The following is a 23,019-nucleotide window of genomic DNA, read 5'->3' as shown; positions in this document are numbered from 1 at the left end:
AGCTATAATTTAAGATATTTTTGCATGCAGCGGTGTCGTACGCGGGTGCGCGGATCTCGTAGGCTCGTAGTATGCGTTATGGTAGCTGGCAAGAGCTGACTGGTATGACTTCTCGGTCCGCCGTTTTGAACAGCTGAGGTGCCCGAAACGTGTTGAAACGCGGAAAAAGTGAACCGCAGCGCTCTCGCTTTGGCCCTGGCGCTGCAAGATGTCTGTCGAACCGCTGAAACTACTGTGCAGCCCGACTTCGCTGGAACGGGACAGGGGCTATCAAGAGGCGCAGAGGTATTTGACAACTGCGCAAGGCAGCGATGTCAGCGTCTTCGAAGCGGCCGTGCTCGCCAAGCTGGAGAGCGACAAATCTAATTGGGAATCGAAGATAGGCGCTCTCTTGGGCGCCAAGGCGATCGTGGAACATCGACGCTCCGCCCAGCGGCCCATCAACGAGCTGTTCGACGAAAGTGTCGCTCGCATTTGCATTTCGTTGGTGGCGGACCCCAACGTCAGCGTGCGTTTGGAGGCCGGTAAGTTTCGGTTATCGGAGGTCGTCCCTAGTGTGCGCGCATTTCGTGGTGGCTCGACTTTTGTAATGCGCGCGATCCTAGTAACACCATGCTTTCGTAACGTTGTATCTAGGTTACGTATTGGGCAGCCTCTGCGCCGCGGACGGCGTCAAGCTGTACGCGAAATATCACAAGGACCTCATACGCCTCATCGAAACCTACTTGGACAAAGACCCGTCGGAGTGCGGTAGCGTTCTGGATGATGCGAAGACCGAAGCAAGCGTGTCTTCTGTAAGCACATTTCTATCTCCACCCGCAAAAGAACAAAAATAAGCTATTAATCTGTTCAGACAGCTGCTGCGAACCGAAACAGTCTACGCATGCATACAAAATCCAGCTTTTTGTTTAATGTATTTACAGCTTTTACTGCAGGCTTTGTGACCCAGGCAGCAAGGTCAAGGTACAAATATAAGAACACAATAAAATGGAGGCTAGTATAATATTAGAAGGGAAATAAATTATGAAAGAATGATAAAACATCATTAAAGAGCAACTAAACGTGGAACGAAACATTGTGAAGCTAAGTTGCGAGTGATTCAACAAAGTTAAAAGAGTCAAAAAGGTATGGCAGTCCATTCATCGATGGTGATACTTGCAGAACAAGGAGCGAGAGGGGGGGTATGATTGTACGGGTTTGTCGGGATGCTGAAGGAGTGAGATATGAACGGCTCAGATCCAGAGGAAGTTTGCAGTGCAATAACAAAAATTGAAATTTGAGTCGTGAAATCCATTAGTGCATTAATTGACCTATATGTGTAACCAAAGCAACTGTTTTCATTTTGTGAGTCATGTATTGCATGTTGCTTTGAGGATAATGATTGTGAATGCCATTTGATTGTGAGGTTGACGCAATTTCCTGGACTTCGATGTTAAATCTGTGCTGTATCTGTTTTGCTCAGCACGATGGATCCAGCGCTGCAAAGGTTCTACTGAACACCGTTGGCTGGAGGCACCTGGAGACAAGCATAAAGTTAGTAGCACTTGCTAAACATAACTATGTGTTGAAAGCCTCGTGGTATAAGAAATTGCTTGTATCAGCTGTGCCCAACTTTGCGATGCCCGGAGGGGTAAAATGTCATGAGCATCATAAAAGGCATATTGTTTCATGTGCACAGTAAACCACAATAGTTAATGGACCATGGGATCTATTAAATGGTGAGTTTACAAGCAGTTTGCAACTGTATCCAGCAAAACTACTCAACATTATGTTGTTAGCACATACAAGTATGACCCGCAAATCTAGGTGTGCATTCTTGGACAATCACTTTTGGTGACACTATCACTTTTATTTGATCTAGTACGTGGCTCATTAGATGATTCAAGTGCTTTTGCTTAGCCAGCTAATCTGCTCAATAGTCTCGCTCATCCGGCTAATCAATGTGCACCAAAAGGAACATATCCGAAACTGAGTGTCTGAGGATTAATATATCCCTTGAATACCAGGCTGCATTCTGACTCATTGGAGACATTCAGCTTGTTATTGTATCTCATGGTTCGTAAACCGTTGTGGTTTGCTGTATCTTTAACACCTTTGACTGCCAGGCTTTCCGTCTTACTGCTCCTCAGCACCTGCTGTATTTCTTGTCCTTTTTCGTCTGTTGGTTTGGTGGACGTTTCTGGCGTCATAGAGGCTTTCTTTCTTTACTTCATTTGTTTTTGTCACCATATTTTTGCGCATTTTTTTGGCTATCATAGTTCAGGTAGACAGACCTGCCGCACTGACCATAGCCGCTGGCCATGTATTTCCTTTATTTTTTTTCACGTGTTGGTTAAGGGATAATTAAGAGTAGTGTTTGTGTGAACTGTACTGAAAGGGCCCCTCACCAGGTCCAGCCATTTTGAGCTGAAAAGCCCGGTGCATACAATAAGTGCTAGTAATCATGTCTGCTAAGTATTACATTGCCATGCACCATGGAAAGACCTGAAATTCCAAATCAACAGCCATTTGCCCTTCTCGCGTGTGCCGTGCTCCCAGCCGGAGAGGCGACGATGTGCAAGTACGCTTACGTACACGTATATGCTGTGACGTCGCTCATAGTGACATATAACTTCGAGAATTATTCAAGGCAACATATGCCATTTGTGTGATCTGTTTCTTCATAGGTGAATTAATGTGAAATAATAAAACACACAAACCAAATGTCTGTGTGTTTTTCTTTTACTTCGTATTGTAGCAACAGAGATGTACTTCCATTTCGTCTGCTTTTTTCCCACGTTCTTTAGACGCGCGCACAGGCAACGAAACTATGTCATTTTCTACCATGTTCCAGCATGTGATCATGCTCTGTGATCTGCTTCTGTCTGCCTCAGTGTTCGTGTATCACTGACTTCAGGTGTTCTTGTGCAAAATGCGCAAAACCATGTGCTGTGTGAAATGACACAAATGCAACAGCTCGCGTGCGACACCATCAGCGGAAGTGTGCCACGCAGCAATAAAGGGAGGGGAAAAAAAAATGAAGGCGGAGCCTGTGACATCGTGATCCTCGAGTTCCAGTATAGGAGAATGCAGGGAAAGAATTTCGTTTGCAGAGGCTAGACGGGGCAAATGGAGAGAGTGTTATGTTGGCAGTGATGCTCGCCTCCTGAAATCATTGGTTCGTGGCACTAAAATATTTCTGCCTCGGCTATTAATAAAACAATTTGAAAAATTCTTGTGGTAGAACGCTTTCTAGACGGGACGTAGCAACTTGCAGCAAATAACCAAAATTTTCTATGTGGCCTGGTAAGGAACCCTTTAATAATAATCATGAAGTGATCACCATTTTATTAATCACGAGCAAGATCTTTCCAAAATGCCATAACGTTTATATGAAATGTCGCTTGTTATAAATGTCATACAATTGCATTGATTCCTGGCATCATTGAACAAATCATTGTTCTAAGACATCAAAAAGGGTTTTTCAGTAACTGATAACTTCTTGTATCACACACATGATTCACAGATATGAAAGGAAAACAGATAACGGAAAGTTTTAGCATGTGTAGTATTCGGGTAAATGCAAACAGACTGGGTGTTTTACCTGATGAGCGGAGGCACAAACATAAATGGCCTGCACATGCAAGTGCAGCCAACTGGTGGTGCAGAGCTCAGTCAGACAAACACAGCTAATATCACAGTAACCAAGTGTATTTTACTTTGCTAGTGTAAATTTTTGGCAACAACACGATTACACCACTGCCGAAAATTGACACCAGCAGCAAAGTAAGGTTATATTTGGTTACTGTGATATTAGCTGTGTTTGTCTGGTTGAGCTCTGCACGATCAGGTGGCTGCACCACACAAGCCGTTTACGTTTGTACCTCCACTCATCTGGTAAAATGCCCAGTCCACTTGTGTTTACCCGAATACCGGACACGCAAAAACAGTCTAATATGAGTGCAGTATATTCAGTTTCTCTTTCTCGCCACAGTGTTGTCTGTGTCGCAAAAATGCAATGATGCTCCTTAGTACAAGGCCCTGTGAGAATGCTACTTGCTCCTGTTTCTAATTCAGGTGCCTCCAGTCTGTTATCGACGGCTGTGGAGCGAGCTTTGAAGAGTTTGTTGACAGCACGCTCCTCGAACTTCTCTGCAAAACTGTGCAACATGTCAGCCGCTTTGTTCGTGAAACAACATTTTGTGTCATCTCATCCCTCGTCACCTGTTGTTCAGGTATGGCCGCTCGCCGCGCAATTTTTTCGCTAATCTGTTTCACAGTCAAACCTGAGGCCGCATTCTCAGCTGATTACTTTTGGGGATGCTTTCACTTTTGTGGGATCTGACGTCTGGCGCGACCCCCTCACAGGAAGTGACAAGCGTTCTCTCAGCTGGCTTAGCCGATCAACCTCTGCTGGAACTGATGTCCCCGAGAATTATTGACCCATAATCCCTGCTCCTGGCTATAACAAACTGGAATAGACAAATTAAAATGCTTTTAAAATGAACAAATATTTGTTCAGCACATCTAGTATGGTTCTATTAAGTCAGCCCTTTGTATAACAAGTGTTTGTTGTTTCCATCAAAAAAATAATCTAGAACAGAATGCACCAACTTTTCACTGAGACTGCAAATTGATTTCACCTCCTGCAAATTGGTCTATTACAACCTGCCCTATTTAACGAATTGCTTCTCAGCTTGTTGTCATCCAATAAATGGATTTATGATGAGTTAAGCCCTTCCAGCACAGTGCACCGAATCCCACCGATCTTCTAAGAGCTTTAAAAAAAGCTCATCTAAGCTCTCAGCTAAGCAAGTGCAAGACAGTGGCATTTGAGCTCACCAACTGACTGCCTTAGCCGATGCATGCTTTCGTTGTTTTTACTTAGCGAGCGCTAAACTTCGTTTCTGCCACCGTGATGTCAAAACGACATGGCTTTGGTCTAGTTGGTGGTTCTCAGAATTGAACGTGTTGAGCGGGGAAGAACCGCCACGATGGACAACAGCGAAACATTGAACAGTCCTTGTGTTGTTCGCTGTTTCAGCGTCAGGATCGAAAAGCCTATTCACTGCGAACCAGTATGGGAAAAGAATTAGCAAGTGCCTTGCGCTTGGTTTGGCCGACAACTGGAGTCAGGTGAGAATGGTGGTTCTCAACATCTCCTTTTTTGATCTCGACAGAGGGAACTATTGGGAAAAGAAGAAAAAGAAAACTGCAGCATCTGTTTTGACGGCGTTGCAGGTTCGGCTGGCGGCGTCAGAGGCGACCAGGAAGTTCTTGCTGTCCTTCTCCGAGAGGGAACGCGAGCTCTTCTTTCCCGATCTCCTGCCCCAGATGTGCCTTAACAGGTAGCTGTCCTCAGGGCAACACAAAAAGAGGGAAATGGTAGCCTAGATTCGTGGACCACACTTCTGGAATTGGGGATAGGTCAGTGTTACAGTCAGTGGACGTTTGGTACATGAGAAAGGACGCAAAAGCCACAAGATGGAGGGTGAAACCATCCTGAAAGCTCTATCCATGCTCCCCGTGACATCATCAGTTTCTGACACTGATCGCTTAGCGCTTGTTGTGCCATGTTGGTACTAGTTAGCTGTTAGCCAATCATAAAGGATTACGTGTCGCTCAGGAAAGGAAGCAATTACATCGACCCGGCAAATTTTGTGCGTAATGCTGTCCTGAGCGATGTGTTGCCAAAAAAAAAAAAAAGTCTCATTGTCTCTCCCATGCACTCTTTATAAATTTCTTTCCAAGCAACCTTCATGGCAACATCCTGTATGCATGCTGCAAAGTTGTCACTTTTGTTCATTAGATGGGCTGAACTGCCATCATTACAGTGAGACATTGTTATACTTGTTGGGCCATGCAGATGTACGAGTATTTTTTGAAGTTGTTTGTTGAAAACACGACTTTGCCTATTTTTCTTTGTTAATTTTCAGTTGCCATAATTGACCATGCTTTTCAGGTACTACACTGCTGATGGGGTGCGGATATACTCCCAGGAGACATGGCGCCGCATTGCCAAAACAGAAGGCAGGGAGTTGGTTCAGAGGCACATTGCTTGCGTGGTAAGCTGCAAGTTCCTGGTATGGTCATCAGTATGTGTCATACATTTTAAAAGCACACCAAGAACAAGGCAAGCTGAATTGACAAATCGCTATTATAAAATCAAAACAGGAAATTTGCCAATCTTGGTTAGAATGGCGCTTTTCTAAGTGAGAAAAAGAAGTAAATGTGAGAGGAGTAGCATCGCTGGGAAGTGTGGAATCGGCACTCACTGATATCTGTCGTTTTAGCTATGATTTGTTGGGAATAACCAGTAATTAGCGATTTACACTGCATTTATAAACAGGAAAAAAGAGAACTTACCTTTTTTTTTATTAAATATTGCATCCAGTGCAATTCGCTTGTGCTGGCTGTGTTCACCACTGTGTTGGTATTGTTAGGTGGCTTTTGGTGCACTCTTCGTATCATGTTACCAGTCACCAATAGTGGCACAACTTGGCCTCTGAGATTGTCGGTACTGCATAGGTTTCTTGTGTTGTGTAACCACTTTTGGAGCTCTTGCTTTAAAGGGGCACTCAAACACTTTTAAAGCCACCATGTTTTCATCTTGTGTTGCCTTGGTTGATGGTTGGAGAGTTAAATGCAACAATAACGGCAGCGACAGGAGTTTGCAGTTCAAAGTTATTCAGCTGGGACATTTCAAGATAAAAGAAAAGAAAATACATGCCTTTAGCTCAAATTTTGCACGGTCTTCCATCCTCATTTCTCTCACCCACTGACATAACTCTTTGCTGCAAATGGTGAGAGCTCCAAGCTCCTACATAACAGAAGTTGGCACTCCATATACAGTTGCCTGTTCAATGTTCACAGATTCCGTTGTGCCGATCATGCCATTACCACGGTAACAAACCAGGTAGAGCTGCACCATGCTATCTTGTTTTCACCTTCGAAGGGAAGGTGACTGTAAGTAATGAGCTCCCCTGATGATGACAACTTGGATGCACGACTGCCACTACCGTTTAAGCATCCTGGGACAGCGCAAGGTCTCTTCTTAGCCTGCACAGGCAGCTTGGCAAAGCAACGCAAGAGAAAAAGGTGCATCAACAACAATGTGCTGAGCTGAGGAACTTGTGTCGCCTGAACAACCCTTACGAGTGTACTGCACACGCTAAACAAGGAGAGGAGGCGAGAAGCTACTAGTGTGTGCACTTCTGTGAAACATAAAGCAATGCTGAAAGGCCAGAGGCTAAAGAGCAGATGGCAGTATTACCGCATTACAGTATTACCCTGCTGTATTACAGTGAAGCTGTCAACCTCTCGTTGGTCGGCATTTTTCGTGTCGATGTCCGTGGGCAAAAATGTGGGCCAATCCTGCAGGTAGTGCAATACCGGGCTGACCCGTGGCGGAGGTGAAGCAGGCTTCAAGCACTCAGCAAAGTGAAGTGAAATGTGCATACATTCTTTGGAATCACGCATGCAACATACAGAACAGCATTCGTTTCAGTAAAGAGGAAGCACAAAACAAGCATCTGAACCACATGATGATAAGGCACTCCTGATAAGAGCGCGAAGCAGGTAGCACTCCCCGCACACATTTTCCGGTAAACATTGCTGTTGTGCAAGCTGCCATGGCAACGGCAACTTCCGACGTGGGGAGTGACGTCACTAGCCTTTTGTATGTAAAAGAACCAGCCTAGCAACTGACTTCATTGTTCCTGCAGCACTGCTATGGGTAGGCAACACATAGGACGCCTGAGGAACAGCGTGAATACAAAGAGCGGCAAAGGGGAAAAGAAATGGCAATATGATCAGCGGCAGTGTGCTGCCAAAATTACCATTACTCTAAATTACCATTACTACCATTACTCTAAAGCAATAAAGCATTGCATACCCCCTTCAGGAGTTGTGGTGGTTTTCAACAGCTTCACTAGACATCCTGTTTCGCAGGGCCGAGATGCAGAGTCAGTTTATTTTCTAGCTGCAGTGTCTATTTTTGTTTTACGATCGTGTCTGTTTCTGTTACAAAAAGTACAGCAAACAGAAATCAACCCAAATCTTAATTCATGACATTTTTGCAGCAGTGCAGTGGTTATTGCAGCTTTGTCTCAACAAATCACAGACGAGCATCTGGTGGTGTCAATTACTGCGCAAATGCTCCTGTCAAACACCACTGGGGGATGATGCAATCGGCAGCGATGTAGTGATTTGTTTGTGTGAATAAAATATTAAACATTTAGATATAGGTTCTTTCACCTGAGCTAGAAGCATCTCTCAACTACCAGTCTAAGCAACCTGCAACACAAAGACTGTGGCTTAAAATGTGTTCTCGAGGGCCCCTTTAGCAGGCTGTTAGGCATGAGGAAGAAAGGTGCTTTATTCATTTGTGATTTTCAGTGGGACTGAGTCTTTCCCATGGCATGGAACAAATACGAGGATATTTTTTCTAGCATAATTTCTCCTTACTCCAGCTAGGTTGAATGTTTACCTGTAGTGTTTCTTTAAAAGTTAGTGTACTTATAGGAAGGTCCGTGTAAGATATTTTGTTGGTACCATTTGGTTGCTGTTAGGAGAACATTGAGTATAAACTGACTTGTACTTTTTGAAGCACTGTAGCTAACCTAACCTTAATTTCTTTAACGATTAAGCAAGGAACAGTCTATAACTCAGTGCCTTTCAGTCTTGACTTCTGTACGTTATAAGTTATCTTGCCAAGTGTTGACAGTAACCCTAATGAGTATCCAGTACACGCAAATTATGTGCACAGTTCATTGTGTTATAGCCAACTGATGGCACTGCCTAATGTCATAAAACACAATGTCATAAAACACAAACACAATGTCACAATATCTAGTCCCACTTAGCATTTGCTCAGAGTGATGAAGCCCTTCTCACAGGTTTGTGACTGAGCTGGTTTGACGTCAACCAGTATGCAATTGATTCATTGCTGTTCCGTTTCCTTTTTTCATTGTATCATTGACAAAATGTGAAACACTGCATTCCTTGTACGCAGAGATGGCTTTCCGCATATCTCCTTACACTTTTTCTGTGTCTGCTATGCAGGTCGACTATTATATATCTCAGGCAGCTGCAGAAAACCACGCTGTTCGGGAGGCAGCCTGCGCCTGCATTGCGGAACTTGCCTCCAAGGTATGGTCGCTGCATCAGAGCTAAGTGTGGGTGGCGATTGTACCGTTGTAGCTTGCGAACATCGTCATCTTAGTTTGAGGCGCCGTACTCATCGCGGATGAGAGTTTGGATCCCACCGCTGCCACCATGTCGTGTAAGTGAGAAACTTAATGTACTAGGACAGATAATTATTTTAGTCTCAGAACCTGCTAGTCATAAATTGGTTATGGGCTTTACCGGTTGTTCCAGAGCACACGCAGTTGTTCCTAGCAGCCCACTGATGATCAACCGGCATGGTGGTGCCGATTATAGCATGTGTGCATATGTAGTATGCATGTAAGTGTTCAGTGCATATATAAAATATCCTAACATTTACTCGCAGCTTTTTCTGAGCTGGAAATGCGGCTACGAGGATGGTAGTGTGTGGAGAGTATGTTCAGAATTCTTAGTACCCACTGCAGTGGCTAAATGGCTGTGGCGATCTGCTGCAAAACAGGGCCAGGGTTTGATCAACGGCCACCAAGGCTGCATTTTGATCTGGCCAGCTTGAAAAAATTCTCTCTTGAGCTTAGATTTAGGTGTGTTAAGGAACCTGAGGTATTCAGAATTACTTGAAGCGATTACTAGTACCACCTTATCATCATCCTTGTGTTTCTTTGGGATATCACTCACTCACTCACTCACTCACTCACTCACTCACTCACTCACTCACTCACTCACTCACTCACTCACTCACTCACTCACTCACTCACTCACTCACTCACTCACTCACTCACTCACTCACTCACTCACTCACTCACTCACTCACTCACTCACTCACTCACTCAATCAATCAATCAATCAATCAATCAATCAATAAGAACAAATAATAATTTGAGGTTGGGAATACTTGACCTGTTTTCAAGCATTCCAAGTCAATAAATGGATGTTGTAATCTGGAATGTGCAGAATTGGTACAGAGAAATGCTTGTAGTATAATACACCTTTGACATTGAAAAAGACCTCTGCTGTTCAAGTCACCCTTTTATATAGAAATAGCGTCAAATTAACACCCCGAGTGGTGAAGGATATGTGTGCTGAATGTCTTCTTTTCCCTCTTGCCATCACACTCGTGCCACCTGGTCCACTCTCTCGCCAACTACAGTCAACTGCGCATACAGCCTCCGAGAACCGCGCATGCAGCCTTGCCTCACTTAGAGCTCTCCGTTCGCTTGTGCCGCCACTCTCTCCTCACAACTTTACAAGTCATTTCGTTTCAAGGGCGTTTACAGTGCATGTTTTTGTAACGTAAGCACTCTCTTATTGTGACTTTATGGTGTCGGCTTTGGTGAACCTACCACAGTGGCTATGGCATTCTGCTGCGCAGCACAATGTTGTGGGTTCGAGTCCTGGCCCTAATGGCTGCATTTTGATAAAGCTGGAAGTGTAATAACGCGCGTGCACTTAAATATGCATTTAATGTAAAAAAAATCCCAAGGGGTCGAAATTACACCACGACCCTACACTACAGCATCCTTCATAATAACCCACCTGCAACTTCAGGACGTTAAGCCCCGTAATTTGGTTTGCTTTGGTTTTGGTGCCATCGGCAAAAAAGAGGGAGCATCGGTGACATGCTCCGAAGTCCGAGCCTGTGTTGAGCACCTTTAAAGGCTCTAGCTGGCAGCTCTCGGAGATACCAATTAAAACCATCTGTTCTTCCACTTCTGAATTTCTTTCAGATAGCTCATGATGCCGTGAGGCCACATGTATCCCGGCTCTTTCAAACCCTCCTCGTTTGCTTCCAAGACCCTTCCTGGGCAGTTCGGGATGGTATGTATGCTTGACGCACTAGTCTTTTGTGCATTTGTCTAGGCCCTGTTTAGTTTATGTACTGTTCTAGAACAGTGTTATATTATTTCTTATTTCTTCCTCCCCACTCCCATGTTTACAGCCGCTTGTCTAGCTTGCGGGAACTTCATGCTGTGCTACCCTGAAGAGTCCAAGTAAGCGCTCTTCTTTTGAGGGAGACGTAAGCTTGTCTTGTGGTCTGTGCAGTGATTATGAAAAAGACAACAGAAAAGGAAGTGCACAAGGCACACTGTGATCTCCGTTTTTGTTGAGTACTGCATGAATCACAAGATCAATGCGCACCAACTTGCTGAGCTTTTTTATCGTAGTCATTGAAGTCAAAGTTTGAGACCTCATTTTGACACCTCTGGCATAGGAATCAACACATTGGTCACTCCTTTTTTGGTATCGGCTCAAGGAGGGCTAGATCCCAACTCTTTGAAGTTAGATGCCCGTAATGAGCAGGCTACTGCAATTTATTTGTCTCGGTCCACACTAAGCTTGAAATGCAAATACTCGTGCCTCACTTAACTGAAGGCAGCTTACTTTCAAGGTCGGTAGTGTGACCAGAATGTTGGTATCGACCTTACAAGGGGTAGTGGAGGCTTGTTAACATTGTTGTGTTTGAAGCAGTATCGACGCATATATATATTTTTCTAAGTTGTGGGAACTCCATCACACGTTTCTCTACACAAGAGGATGACACTTTGCAAATACAGTCAAACCTTGATATAATAAACCTGGCTGCAACAAAATTTGCCGTGTAATGAACTATTTTCGTTTCCTGATCTCAGTTGCATTGAAAACCATGTATGTTGTTTCGCGACATAACGAAGTAATTTCGTGAAACGGTTTTAATTTAACAATGTTTTCGGCCATCTCAAGCAGGAACTTGGAGCCTGTATGGCTAGTTCATTTAGCCATACAGGCCAAGGCAAAAGTTATTTCAAACATCTTTCTGCATGAGAAGTTTGAGCGGCAAAACTGCCGTCAAAGCGCATGCGCTGGTACACGATAGGCAAGAAATATCACTGCGCCATTTGTGACATTGGTAAACAACTTGCAGGGGTAGCGGGACGCGCGGCAGCTCGCAGCGCTCGGAGAAATGCCAGACCTGACAATACCTGCTGCGCAAGAGGGATGGGGGGGGGGGGTGGGGTGTGAATGCACGGTAATGCGATCAAGCACACGATGGGGAAGGGAGGAGAAACGTGTGCATCTTCTCCTCTCACACGTAGACTCTCTCCATGGCAAGTGCAAAGGCAGAGTCGAAATGGTCGGTGCCTTCATGCGCATTTTGTTGTTCCCACGCATTAAGTGTTGGCAGTCAGATAATCTCAAGTTTCCAAGACAAGGTGTGAAGCGCTCACTCGTGTTGTGGCTGCGAGTTTGTGGTGATCGAGTGAGATCTGTTAAATGTTTGACTGAGTGCGCATGACACAGATAAGACTACGAACCTTACCTTGTGTAGTTGTCTCTTCGCTATCGTCATCAATGCTCCTTTCTGGCAAAACTGACTTTTCTTTCTTTCTTTTTTTGCTCAGGACGAATACTTGCATCTTTTTATGCTTTTGCTTTTAATTTGCGGGCGCCGGTTGCGAGCACTAAGTGTGGTTAGCCATAGTGTCCAAGATTTACAGCACTGTGTGACGCAGTGGATGCAAATCTCTGATGATGCATTGCTCCCGGTGCTATCTCCACCGCATGCGCTGGCGCTCATAACCGCGCTATTATAGCCCAACCTTCTTGGCACTTGTTTATAAGCACTTACTGACAAGATACTATCCACCAGGAATGCTCTGTGTATTTGCGAAGTCGTTTTTAATGCTGAAACTTTGAAACCTTGAATTAACGAAATTTACGATTTAACCAAGTTTTTTGCTGCAAGTACAAATTTGCTCTTTCGAGGTTCGACTGTACTATAAAGGTTGGGAAACAGAAGTTATTTCAATTTGATATTTGAGTTGGGTTTCGAAATGCGGCACCTGGCATCGTTGGCATCATCGCGATGTCATGCTGCAGAGAAAAGTAAATAAATAAATGAGAGGGCTTGCATGCATTTTTTTTTTTCTTTCCGAGCTCACATGTGGGAGTCGCAGAGATCTCATGAACAGACCCAAGCCAGAACATCATGATGGATCTACTCCTGGTACCAAAACCAAAACTGGTTTATGGACAGAAGTACTACAGCGAATTGTTTAAGGTGCTGTTACATTTACCGGCATCTTTCCCAGGGTTTATAGTACTCAGACTTTCACTTCATGTAGAAAGATGACAAGTAAAAAAGTGTCATGTCAGTGCTCCTTTAAGAATGCAGGAGTGTGTGAGTGACTTTTGCTGAGGTTCTTTGGGGTTTCAGTGTATCAATAGCCACTTCACCCGCTGCACAAGTTGAGACCAATGTGTGTTCCGCCACATCTTTAAAACTCTCTCCCTGCAGGGCATCTTGCAAGACCGTCTACCCTTTGTTCTTTAACAACCTCCAAGATTGCATACCGTCAGTGCGACAAGGGGCTGCGGCTGCTCTTGCCAACGTCGTCAGGGCTTACGGTGCGTACTTAACCTTACTTAACCTCACTTATAATTAAGTTCTTGAACCTTGCTTCTAAACGTATTTTTTGTGAGACCACGGGAATAGAGCACTGTAGCCAGCAAACATATGCAAACACTCTAATAGCGACGTTGTAACCAGGAATACATGTTAGCTAGAAAGATACCACGTGTTGAGAGAAAGAAACATCCTGTTGGTGTTGATCTTAAAAGTAAATTGCAACAGTGCGAGGATTCGGTCTACGTCTCAAGTGTGCATTGACACAGCTACGATGTGTCATAAGAAGCATCAGTGGCCACCTCTTTGTTTTGCACATCACTCGCCACCTGCGTGCATAATAAGCTTAGACATCTCTCACTCAACTTAGGGTCAGTTGTGTCGTCTGATTGGAATTAGAGATTGCATACTGTGAATACACAATTGTAATGCAACCTCCAATCCAAAACTTGCACGTGTCTGTCCTGGAAAGATCGCAACAGATTCAAATTTAGAGGTTGTAGCAAATTTATGGCCCAGACATCTCGCTTGCCCTTTTGGTAAGTGACATCTGTCAAACACTCGTCTCTAGCGCCAGCGCTGCGCACCCATGCACACACCCATACACCCGCACGCTTGTTCAGCTCTCTCGAGGTCTCCTAACCACAGTCTCAAGGAAGGCTTCGCTCCAAAATTGGTGACGCGCTCACTCTCTGCAGGCGAAGAAGCCTTTCAGGTGGTGAAGGCCAAAATCACGGAGGGCCTTGCCGGCGTGGCCAAGCAGCCAGCAGAGACCATCCACTACAAGGAAATCCAGGGCTGGGGCTCCGGCGGCAGTAGTGCTACGCCTAGCATCAAGGCCATCAAAAAGCTTCACGACAACGACCCCGCCCTGCACACTAACCAGCCGGTATGCGCTGCGCACAACATTAATTCCTTGCCTTTCGGCATTCTTTGCCTCAATCAGTCGCTTTGTGCTTCTGGTCTGTCTGGCATGTTTTTGGTGCACTGCCTTATGGATTGATATATTCTGCCAAGGTCGGAAGACATGGTGGGTGGATGTGGAGCAATAATATATATATATATATACACAGTAAAAGCTCGTTAATTCGAACCGCAAGGGGAAGCCGCTTCAGTTCGAATCAACGAAAGTTCGAACTAACGAAAGTGAAGGACAGCAACAGTACACTGCGATTTAGAAGCAGTAGGGCATGTCAGAAATTTGGCGTGTCAGAAAGTGATGGCGTGTGCCGCGGGCACACGCCATCTTGAAGTCGAAGCTCTGGGTCCGACTGTGCCACACTACCGATGTCCACCGAAACGAACGTTAGCCGAGGCTTAACACCATCACAATGAATCGCGATGGTTGATACCTCCTAAGCTGAAAACAGACGTGCACAACCGATGAAGACTGCCGAGGCAAAGACGCTGAACATGTGAAGGTGGCGAAGGCCCTGATTCGTTGGTTCTTGATTGCAAGAGCAGCTGCGACGTACTTGATTCGCTGTGTTACGATGGCGCTTGCCATGCCATCTCCGCACAACATGAGCAGCTGTAGAAGATTTGCAAAGCCTCCGAGATTCTCAACGGGCACGAAGTCTCGGAGGTTACTTAGAACGGAGAGGCGGCAGCCGCCGCTGCCTCCTGGCTGACCCCGCGTCGGTTAGATTTTTTTTCCGATTTTGCCTTCTCTCGCCGTTCTCCCCGTTTCGGATGCAATACAGCCTTGTGTGTAGGCAGTAGGCGCGTTTCTCTGGCCGTGTGCCAGGCGAGCGTAGTTCGAATTATCCGTGAGGGAACCTTCTCGCGTTCGAATTAACGGACTTTTTTATACATACACTTCTGTGGAGCTTGGCCGGACCAAATCGTACAGTTCGAATTATCCATAAATTCGAATTATTGAAGTTCGAATTAACGAGCTTTCACTGTATAAAGTCATGTAATGCGCCAGTTCGATAACTGTTGGACCATTAGGTTTACAGAATGGGTACTAAGAGAATGAAAACAAGGACGACAAAAGACTAGGTGGAGCGATGAAATTAGGAAATTCGCGGGCGCTAGTTAGAATTGGTTACGCAGGACAGGGGTTATTGGAGATTGCAGGAAGAGGCCTTCGTCCTGCTGTGGACATAAAACAGGCTGATGATGATATAGATAAGCTGGAAACTATTAATCATGTCAACCCAGCTTAAATAACAGAAATGTATTATCTACTTTGCAGATGTTATGGCCATGTTGCTCAACTCTTTGATGCGTACCATTGTTGTGTAGATAATAAACTATATGAGGTGCAGTTAAAAAGTTCACGGAATTGCTTCGCTAATGCCGAACGAGCAATAAGATAGCGTACATATGCTTGGGTAGGGGGCTGGGTATGTTTGCGCATGGGCAGAGCAGGTCTAGACAGGTTTCAGTGCGCACTGGTGTCACTGCACCATGTGATCTGGACATGAGTGGTGGGCAGTCGGCACAGTGTCACAGTTCGAACAGTGTGCGAACATCAAGTTCATGTGCATATTGGGAAAATCAACTTTAGAGATGCTACGAGCCTTGCAGCAAGTGTACGGTGATAATGCACTAAAGAAAACCGCAGTTTATGACTGGTTTGCACACTTTAGGGGAAGGGGACGTTAGAGGACGACGAGTGCAGTGAGAGATCAATATCCCGAAATGACGAAATGATTGCCAAGGTGGAACAACCGATTTCCTTGATCGAATAAAGACAATCAAGGAGTTAAACCAAGAAGTGGGTATCTCACATGGATCAATGCCATTTTACGCAATGATTTGAAGATGAGACACGCCAGTGCGAAGTTTGTTACGAGGCAGCTGAACGCAGATCAGATAGAATGTCACATGACAATCGGTGGCGTGCTGTTTGAAAGCAGTATGCAGGACCCGACATTGTTCCAACAGATCGTCACTGGTGATGAGTCTTGGGTGTTCACCTACGACCTGGCGACGAAACAGCAGTCATCGGAGTGGCCCACACCAGCGTCTCCCAGACCAAAAAAAAAAGTGATGCTCTTTACATTATTTGCCATCACCGGTTTGGTGCACTACGAGTTCGTACCACCTGGATAGTCTGTTACTGGCCAATTCTACTTGCAAGTTTTGCAGAGGGTATGTGACACGGTTCGAAAGAAGTGGTGTCTGCATCATGATAATGTGCCAAGCCACACATCGCTTGTTGTGCGGCAATTCCTCGCCAAGAATAACATTCCAATCGACCCTCAACCACTGTACTCTCCGGATCTTGCTCCAAGTGACTTTTCGCTATTCCCTACTCTGAAAATGGACCTCAAGGGGACAGATTTTGTAACCGTGGAGAACACCAAAGCGAATGCGATGGCTAGGCTCCGACAGCTTCCAAAACAAGCCTTCTACCGCTGCTTCGAACAGTGGTAGGAGCGATGGAGCAAGTGTGTTGTGCGCGCAAGGGTCCTACTTCGAAGGCAATTAGGTAAGCATTGCCGTAGGTCGTGAGGCTTATAGCGCGTTAAAAAGACAAGGACGAAAGTGAGACGTGACACACACAGGCGTCTCACTTTCGTCCTTGTCTTTTTAACGCGCTATAAGCCTCACGATGTCCTACCAACAAGCCCAAATCATTGCTTTACAGCGTAGGTCGTAACGTTAGCACGCTGAACCACCTTTCCAGGAACATTTTGACTGCCCCTTGTATACAGCCACCTGTGTATGACGCCTTGTGGAATGCTTGGTTTGCAGATGCTGTACCATAGAGTAATTCGTGCTTTACAGAAACAGCTCGCTGCAACAGTTAGCCGCAGCCTCTTCTTCCTTTCCGTTTTCCTTCAGGCTTTTTCATGTGAAAGTCTCGCTCCAAAAGCAGGGCTGCCAACCGACTGGAACTACCGGAAACCATCGGAGCCTTGGGAGTTGGCCGATGGGTATGTTTTCACCATGGTGCACATTGCATATATTTCTTAAGATGTGTCAGAGCCTTGAGAAGTGAAAAAATGAGTCTGTGCTTAATAGTGCACTCTGAAACCTCGTAACAACAAAGTTAAAGGAAGAGCAAAAGTTACTTCATTATATAGATTTATTATTGCCCTTTACTGCAATATACAGTAGTGACCAAAAAAGGTACAATATTTTTCATTTCGATCGTGTGGGCTAAGTTGCTCAGAATGTTGGTGCTGGGTTATGCCAGGCTTCCAGCCTAGGGCAATAGTCTCATGAATGTGCACTGACATTTTACATTATTCATACCACATAGCCCTCCTGTCGCGCACACAACTTGTCTTTTCCAAGAATGTGTCGCAAAGAAACTGTAGTATCAACCACTAGTGAAAATATGTGCATGCTGGTGAGCGAAATTTTAGTGAGAGGTAGGGAGGTTAGCTGAGCAATAGGTTTGGCGTGCTACTACTAATGTACAGGTTTAATACATAACGAGAGATCAAATGACAAGTTAAAAAAAAAAGGTGCACATGCAACCCACTCGCAAAAAAACTCGGAACAGGGCAGCAGTGAGAACCGTGAAATGATGAACAAAGTGGAAAGTGGAGCTTTACGGTACCGTCAATAAAGAAAACGTTATCCATCCTGTGGTGAAGCCAAAGGGACACAGATACTCTGGCTTTATCATTGCCACTGGAGCATGCCTACGCAAACACTAAAGCTTAGTTCCCATCTAATGGAACCTCCGTGAAGCCGCTGTAGCACTCTGAACTGACCAGTTGAATCTGTCATTAGTTGGCTGCACTTTTTTTGTTGGAACGTTCCTCAACGCTAGTCGCCGAATTTTGCTTTTCTGGTTCCACGTCTGCACGATTGTGCGTTCCTTCCCGACATTGCTTTGCGAGATTTGCGTGTGATAACGGCTACCACTCCTGTTTCTTGGCCCTGCCAGGTGCATCCACCTGATCGCGGAGCTGTCCCAGGTACCTCAGGTGTCGACGAGCGTCGCTGAATTCCTGCCTGCTCTCTCGGAAGCGTCGAGACACAGGCATTACGCACACCACGTGGTTTTGCTGGAGACATTGTGTAGCCAGGTGAGGCTTCAAACATGGGTTGGGGTTCACCTTACTGCTGCAAACTAGTATATGTAGCCTTTTTGAGCATAAGATAATGGAGAAGGGGAGGAAGTCGAAAAATAAACAGTGTTGGCATGCATTAGGCAAGTCTTGTTCGCCTCTTGGCTATTCTTATTGTGATGCGATTCTGTTCCAAGTTGGCTGTACGTAAGAAGAGTCCTGAAAATGTTTGGGTATGCCTTTTAAACCTCGTATGTAATGCAAGGTATTGACCTGAATTCTCGGGTGTCAATTTAGCTTCAGTACTTAAATTCTTAGGTGTTTTAAGTGTTTCTTGATCTTAAAATGAGCAAAAACAAGTGTTCTTTTGTCATATTCGAGGTGTTCTTCTTTAGTTTGCTACCTTAAGATGTTGTTTGTATTATATGAAATATGAGGAATTATGGTCAGGGCATTGAATGCATGTTTCAGAGGACACATACGAATTTAAGAAAGTTACAAGCAGTACGAAACGATGCATAACAGACTAAACGAAAAGATGAAAAAAAAAAACAGGCCGGCGCAGCCGGTCCATTTTCTCTGCCCTTTGTCTGCGTCTTTTCATGCTGCTTGGAACTTTCTTAAATATGAATGCATACCAACTTGCCCAACTTTCTGCACTTCAGAAGCATACAATAGACTTAGTTTAAAGTGCATTACAACAAAGGCACTGGAATAAAATGGTACACTATGTGGAAGCAACGAGTGGTGAGGCATATCGATATACTAATCATGTTCAGGTGGACCTGCTCTCGAATGGTCCAATTACCGGATTGGACAGCGCACATCTCTGTCTCTGCAGTTTTATCTTGTAGACTTCTTTCTGATGGTCACATTTTGGTCAACTGGAACGAGCAGAAATAAAGAAAGAAATTGTAAACTGGCAGGGTGGTGTAACCATAAACTTTCCATATTTACAATCTAATGTGGCCGTGTTGAAATAATATCTTTTACAATACTGTGTTAGACTGCTGAGTAGTTCTGAAACAAAGTTCTGTGCACTCATTGTTCCTGACAGCTGCCCAACGTGGTGAAAGGCGTGGGAAAGCGAGTGTTCAAGTTGCACATTGAACTCTTCTTCGAGCCCATCTTCTACAGCCTGGTGGGTGTGCATTTGAAGAAATCTTTTGTCTCAAGATGAGCCAATCTTTAGAATTTATTTAGAATAGCTACAGGGCTTCATAAGGGGCATATATATATGTGTATATATATATATATATATATATATATTTGTTGGCAGCAATGTTTGAGGGCACTAATGCCGCCACGCAAGAACGCCTAGTTATGTGGTACTTTTTCAAATGTCACGCACTTTGTAACCCAGAAAAATTAAAACCACAGCAGCTACCGTTCTGAAAAAAGAAAATATTTGCATGTTTGTCAATAAGCTCCACAACTTATCTATTGAAGATGTTACGCTTAAAGTGATACTTTAGAAGTTAGTTAATTAATGGAGTTAAAAAATGCTCCGAGTTTGCTCACGGGGACAGGGAGCAATGCTCAGTTCATTGCATTTTCCTAACGCACATTTGTATTTCTCTAAGGCTTCGCACAATTTTGCGGGAACATCCTGTGTTCTGGCATGTAAGTGAGCATCCTGTATGACATGTCTGCGCAGAACTGTGAGAATGCCCTGACGTCCAGTGCGGCAAGTCAGTGCTTGAATCAGCTCTCAAGTTTATTTGGACCAAGCATACTGAGGGCGAGAGTGGAGCAGTGGAATTCAAAGTGAGTTGTTTTTGCACTTCTGTGCAGCACAAAGCTATGCATTGCATGATTAGCCTACTAGAAAAACGTTAACCGGAATAAGATGCATTCCTCCAATTTATATCACCCTCCGCACGACACCTGCTGAATGGAAGCATCACGGAAAGATTAGTAGCGTGCAGTGGGTGAGCCCTCCACCTCCTGTGGCTGGCTTTATTTAATAGGCTGGCTGACACAAGCTTGATGCTGCTGCAGTACACACATTTGGCAGACAGGTTATGGCTTCCTTTGCCGAGAACTTTGTCCTTAAGCAACAACCATTCGGAGGAAGCTTTTAGCTCGGGGGCCAACAGTGATGTCCGTATTCAAATGCATGTGAAATGAAGATGCTGCTAAAATTTGTTTTATAAGAAAAAGCAATTCTCAGCAATCACACAACATTTTTATAGGAACTTGCTGAACATTGGTGAATAAAAAAAAATTGATGCAGCAAGTTTTACAGCTTCATAGGTCTGGAGCAGCAACCACAAATTACTATATCCAAAGTGAATCTAATCTAAGATGCAAAGCTGCATGCCGAACGACCTGCCTTAATGACTGGTGATGAAATTTGCTCAGGAATGCTGAATTTGCTTCTATTCACAAGAACACATAGTCATTCAACCGTTGATGCTTCTGTTGTGCGCAGGTACTTGGAACAGCTCGACGCCAACCTCCACATAGCCGGTCTTTGAAGAAAGCCACATGAACATCCAACAAGCCTCGACGTATCAAGCCTGCGTGCCACTACGGGACTTAAACCTTGTTCACCGAATTCTTATACCTTTTGCACGTAGTGTTAGGTGCACAAGGTATGGTCGTTTTTGTATACCTAACCTGGAAAAAGGGAGTTGAGGGGGGATACTTACACTCTTCAGTGTGAAATCGTACCATTCCACACAAAGTTGTTTGAGAGAAAGTGTGTGTGCGTGAAACGATGTGGAAAGCTAGAGTAATGAACGCTGTGGATGTAGACTTGGCTACGCCTTCTTTCTGCATTCAGTCACTGGTGCTGCCGACGCACGTCTGGGCCGAAGTGCAATGCGGGTCCAAGTTGCCAACCAAGATGATCTCTCTAAATGGCAGCTATGCAAGAAATGTGTAACATGCCTGCATGCTTTTGACATATCAGTCGAGAACAACAGCAACAACAACAAAAAAAGTATTAAGCTTTCCCCATTGGGAAAGCGTTTTTATGGTTGAAGCACTTCCAGGTGCGAGTATTTATGGCAAATTGCTGCGACTTGGCAGAGTCAAAGAACAACAGTATTTTTCTTTTTAATGCAGGGGCAATGGTTGTGTGTAGCACTGTCTCCTTCAAGACTTCGTGACAACCTTTTTTGTTCGTTTTTGTTAATGTCCTTCGATTCTGTGCTCTTTCTTTAAGTAGTGACATCTACCACCGTCAGTCGCCATGTTCTTCTTAACCTCCTGAAGCGGCGTATCTGTGTAGACAGCATCAGACCATCAATGGCCGCCACTTCACCGCATAGGTCAAATATAAGTTTCAGGCAGGAGGCCAGATAAAATCAAGTTTGAACCCAAAAGCGGTTTAGGACTGCACTGCTGAGGCCGAACGTGAAATTTGTCGCCGTGATTGTGAACCGTACTTGCTGATGGTGCCCGTGCTCAACACGTCTTTACGGCGACGCCTGCCGCGTTGTGTTGCAGTCGGCCCAACCGCAGAAAATCCTTCGCCCTTAGAAAAGACAAAAAGATCAATGCGCACATAAACGCTGCATGTCCACTACAGCGCGTCTTCAGCCTGCCCTGAAGTTTGCTCACAGCAACGCGCAAGTGAGTGTGGGAGAAGCAGTGTTAAGTAGAACATGGCCGCCAGAATGCTCGCTGCCCAATGAGATTTGTCGGCGGTGCTTCAAAGCTTGTCGCTACTGAAAGAAAAGCAAAAAATATCTGGGGACTTTAGCTTTTATTTCTTTGTCAACAAAGATCTAGTCTGAAGAGACACTTTGTTTTCAAGTGAACAAGTTACCTGGCACACCGACGTATATATATTTATATATATATTTTGTTTGTGCTGACCTTCCCAAACATTTTTTTTAAAATAAAAGATCCAAGCTTTGTTCCTGGTGATGTTGTTGGTTCTTCGATAATTTTACCAATACAGTTGAAGTCTTATATCTGACCTCACTTCAAGCATAGAAATTTGCTTGAAATAAGAGCGCTTAAGAAACACGGGCCTAAAAAATTATGGGGTTTAACATGCCAAAACCACTTTCTGATTATGAGGCACGCCGTAGTGGAGAACTCTGGAAATTTCGGCCACCTGGGAATCTTTAACGTGCACCTAAATCTAAGTACACGGGTGTTTTCGCATTTCGCCTTCATCGAAATGTGGCCACCACGGCCGGGATTTGATCCCGCGACCTCGTGCTCAGCAGCCTAACACCATAGCCAGTGAGCAACCATGGCGGGTAAACACTGGCCTAGTTTGGCACGTAAGCACCTGGTTAAACTTATGATTGTCAAATTAACACACGTTTTGACTATAGTCATTACCACAAAGAACTAAAGGGACAATTCTTTCATTCACACGAGAATAAGCAGGACCCTGAGGAGCGATTTTTAATGACAGTCGTAAGCCAGTAAACAACAAAGCCAGGGAAAGTGTAAGAAAACTGAAGTTTGTTATTGAACTGCTAAGTGTACTATCAGCATAATTTCAAACACAAGCTAATCCAAAACTACCACAATGCATTGTTCCATTTACAGGTTCACCTGCATTTGTACGAATACGTTACTGCAGAC

The 23,019-nt window shown here is 44.7% G+C and overlaps 1 protein-coding gene across 1 annotated transcript; it reads left to right on the top strand.

The window, feature by feature from the left end:
* The first annotated feature begins 56 nt into the window (after positions 1–56).
* LOC135917403 (uncharacterized) lies at positions 57–22,341 on the top strand. The gene is made up of 17 exons (XM_065450969.1): positions 57–524; positions 637–794; positions 1,463–1,533; positions 4,057–4,214; positions 5,024–5,115; positions 5,221–5,327; positions 5,942–6,044; positions 9,043–9,129; positions 10,830–10,920; positions 11,042–11,093; positions 13,379–13,488; positions 14,185–14,375; positions 17,285–17,376; positions 18,342–18,483; positions 19,523–19,606; positions 20,123–20,232; positions 20,900–22,341. The coding sequence occupies exons 1-17, from the start codon at positions 209–211 to the stop codon at positions 20,943–20,945; spliced, it is 2,010 nt and encodes a 669-aa protein (XP_065307041.1). The 5' UTR covers positions 57–208; the 3' UTR covers positions 20,946–22,341.
* The last annotated feature ends 678 nt before the right edge of the window (positions 22,342–23,019 follow it).

This window comes from Dermacentor albipictus, chromosome 7 (genome assembly GCF_038994185.2).
Source record: "Dermacentor albipictus isolate Rhodes 1998 colony chromosome 7, USDA_Dalb.pri_finalv2, whole genome shotgun sequence".
NCBI classification, from domain to species: Eukaryota; Metazoa; Arthropoda; class Arachnida; order Ixodida; family Ixodidae; genus Dermacentor; species Dermacentor albipictus.
Note: the sequence above shows the minus strand (reverse complement) of the source record. Positions and strands in the feature narration are given on the sequence as shown.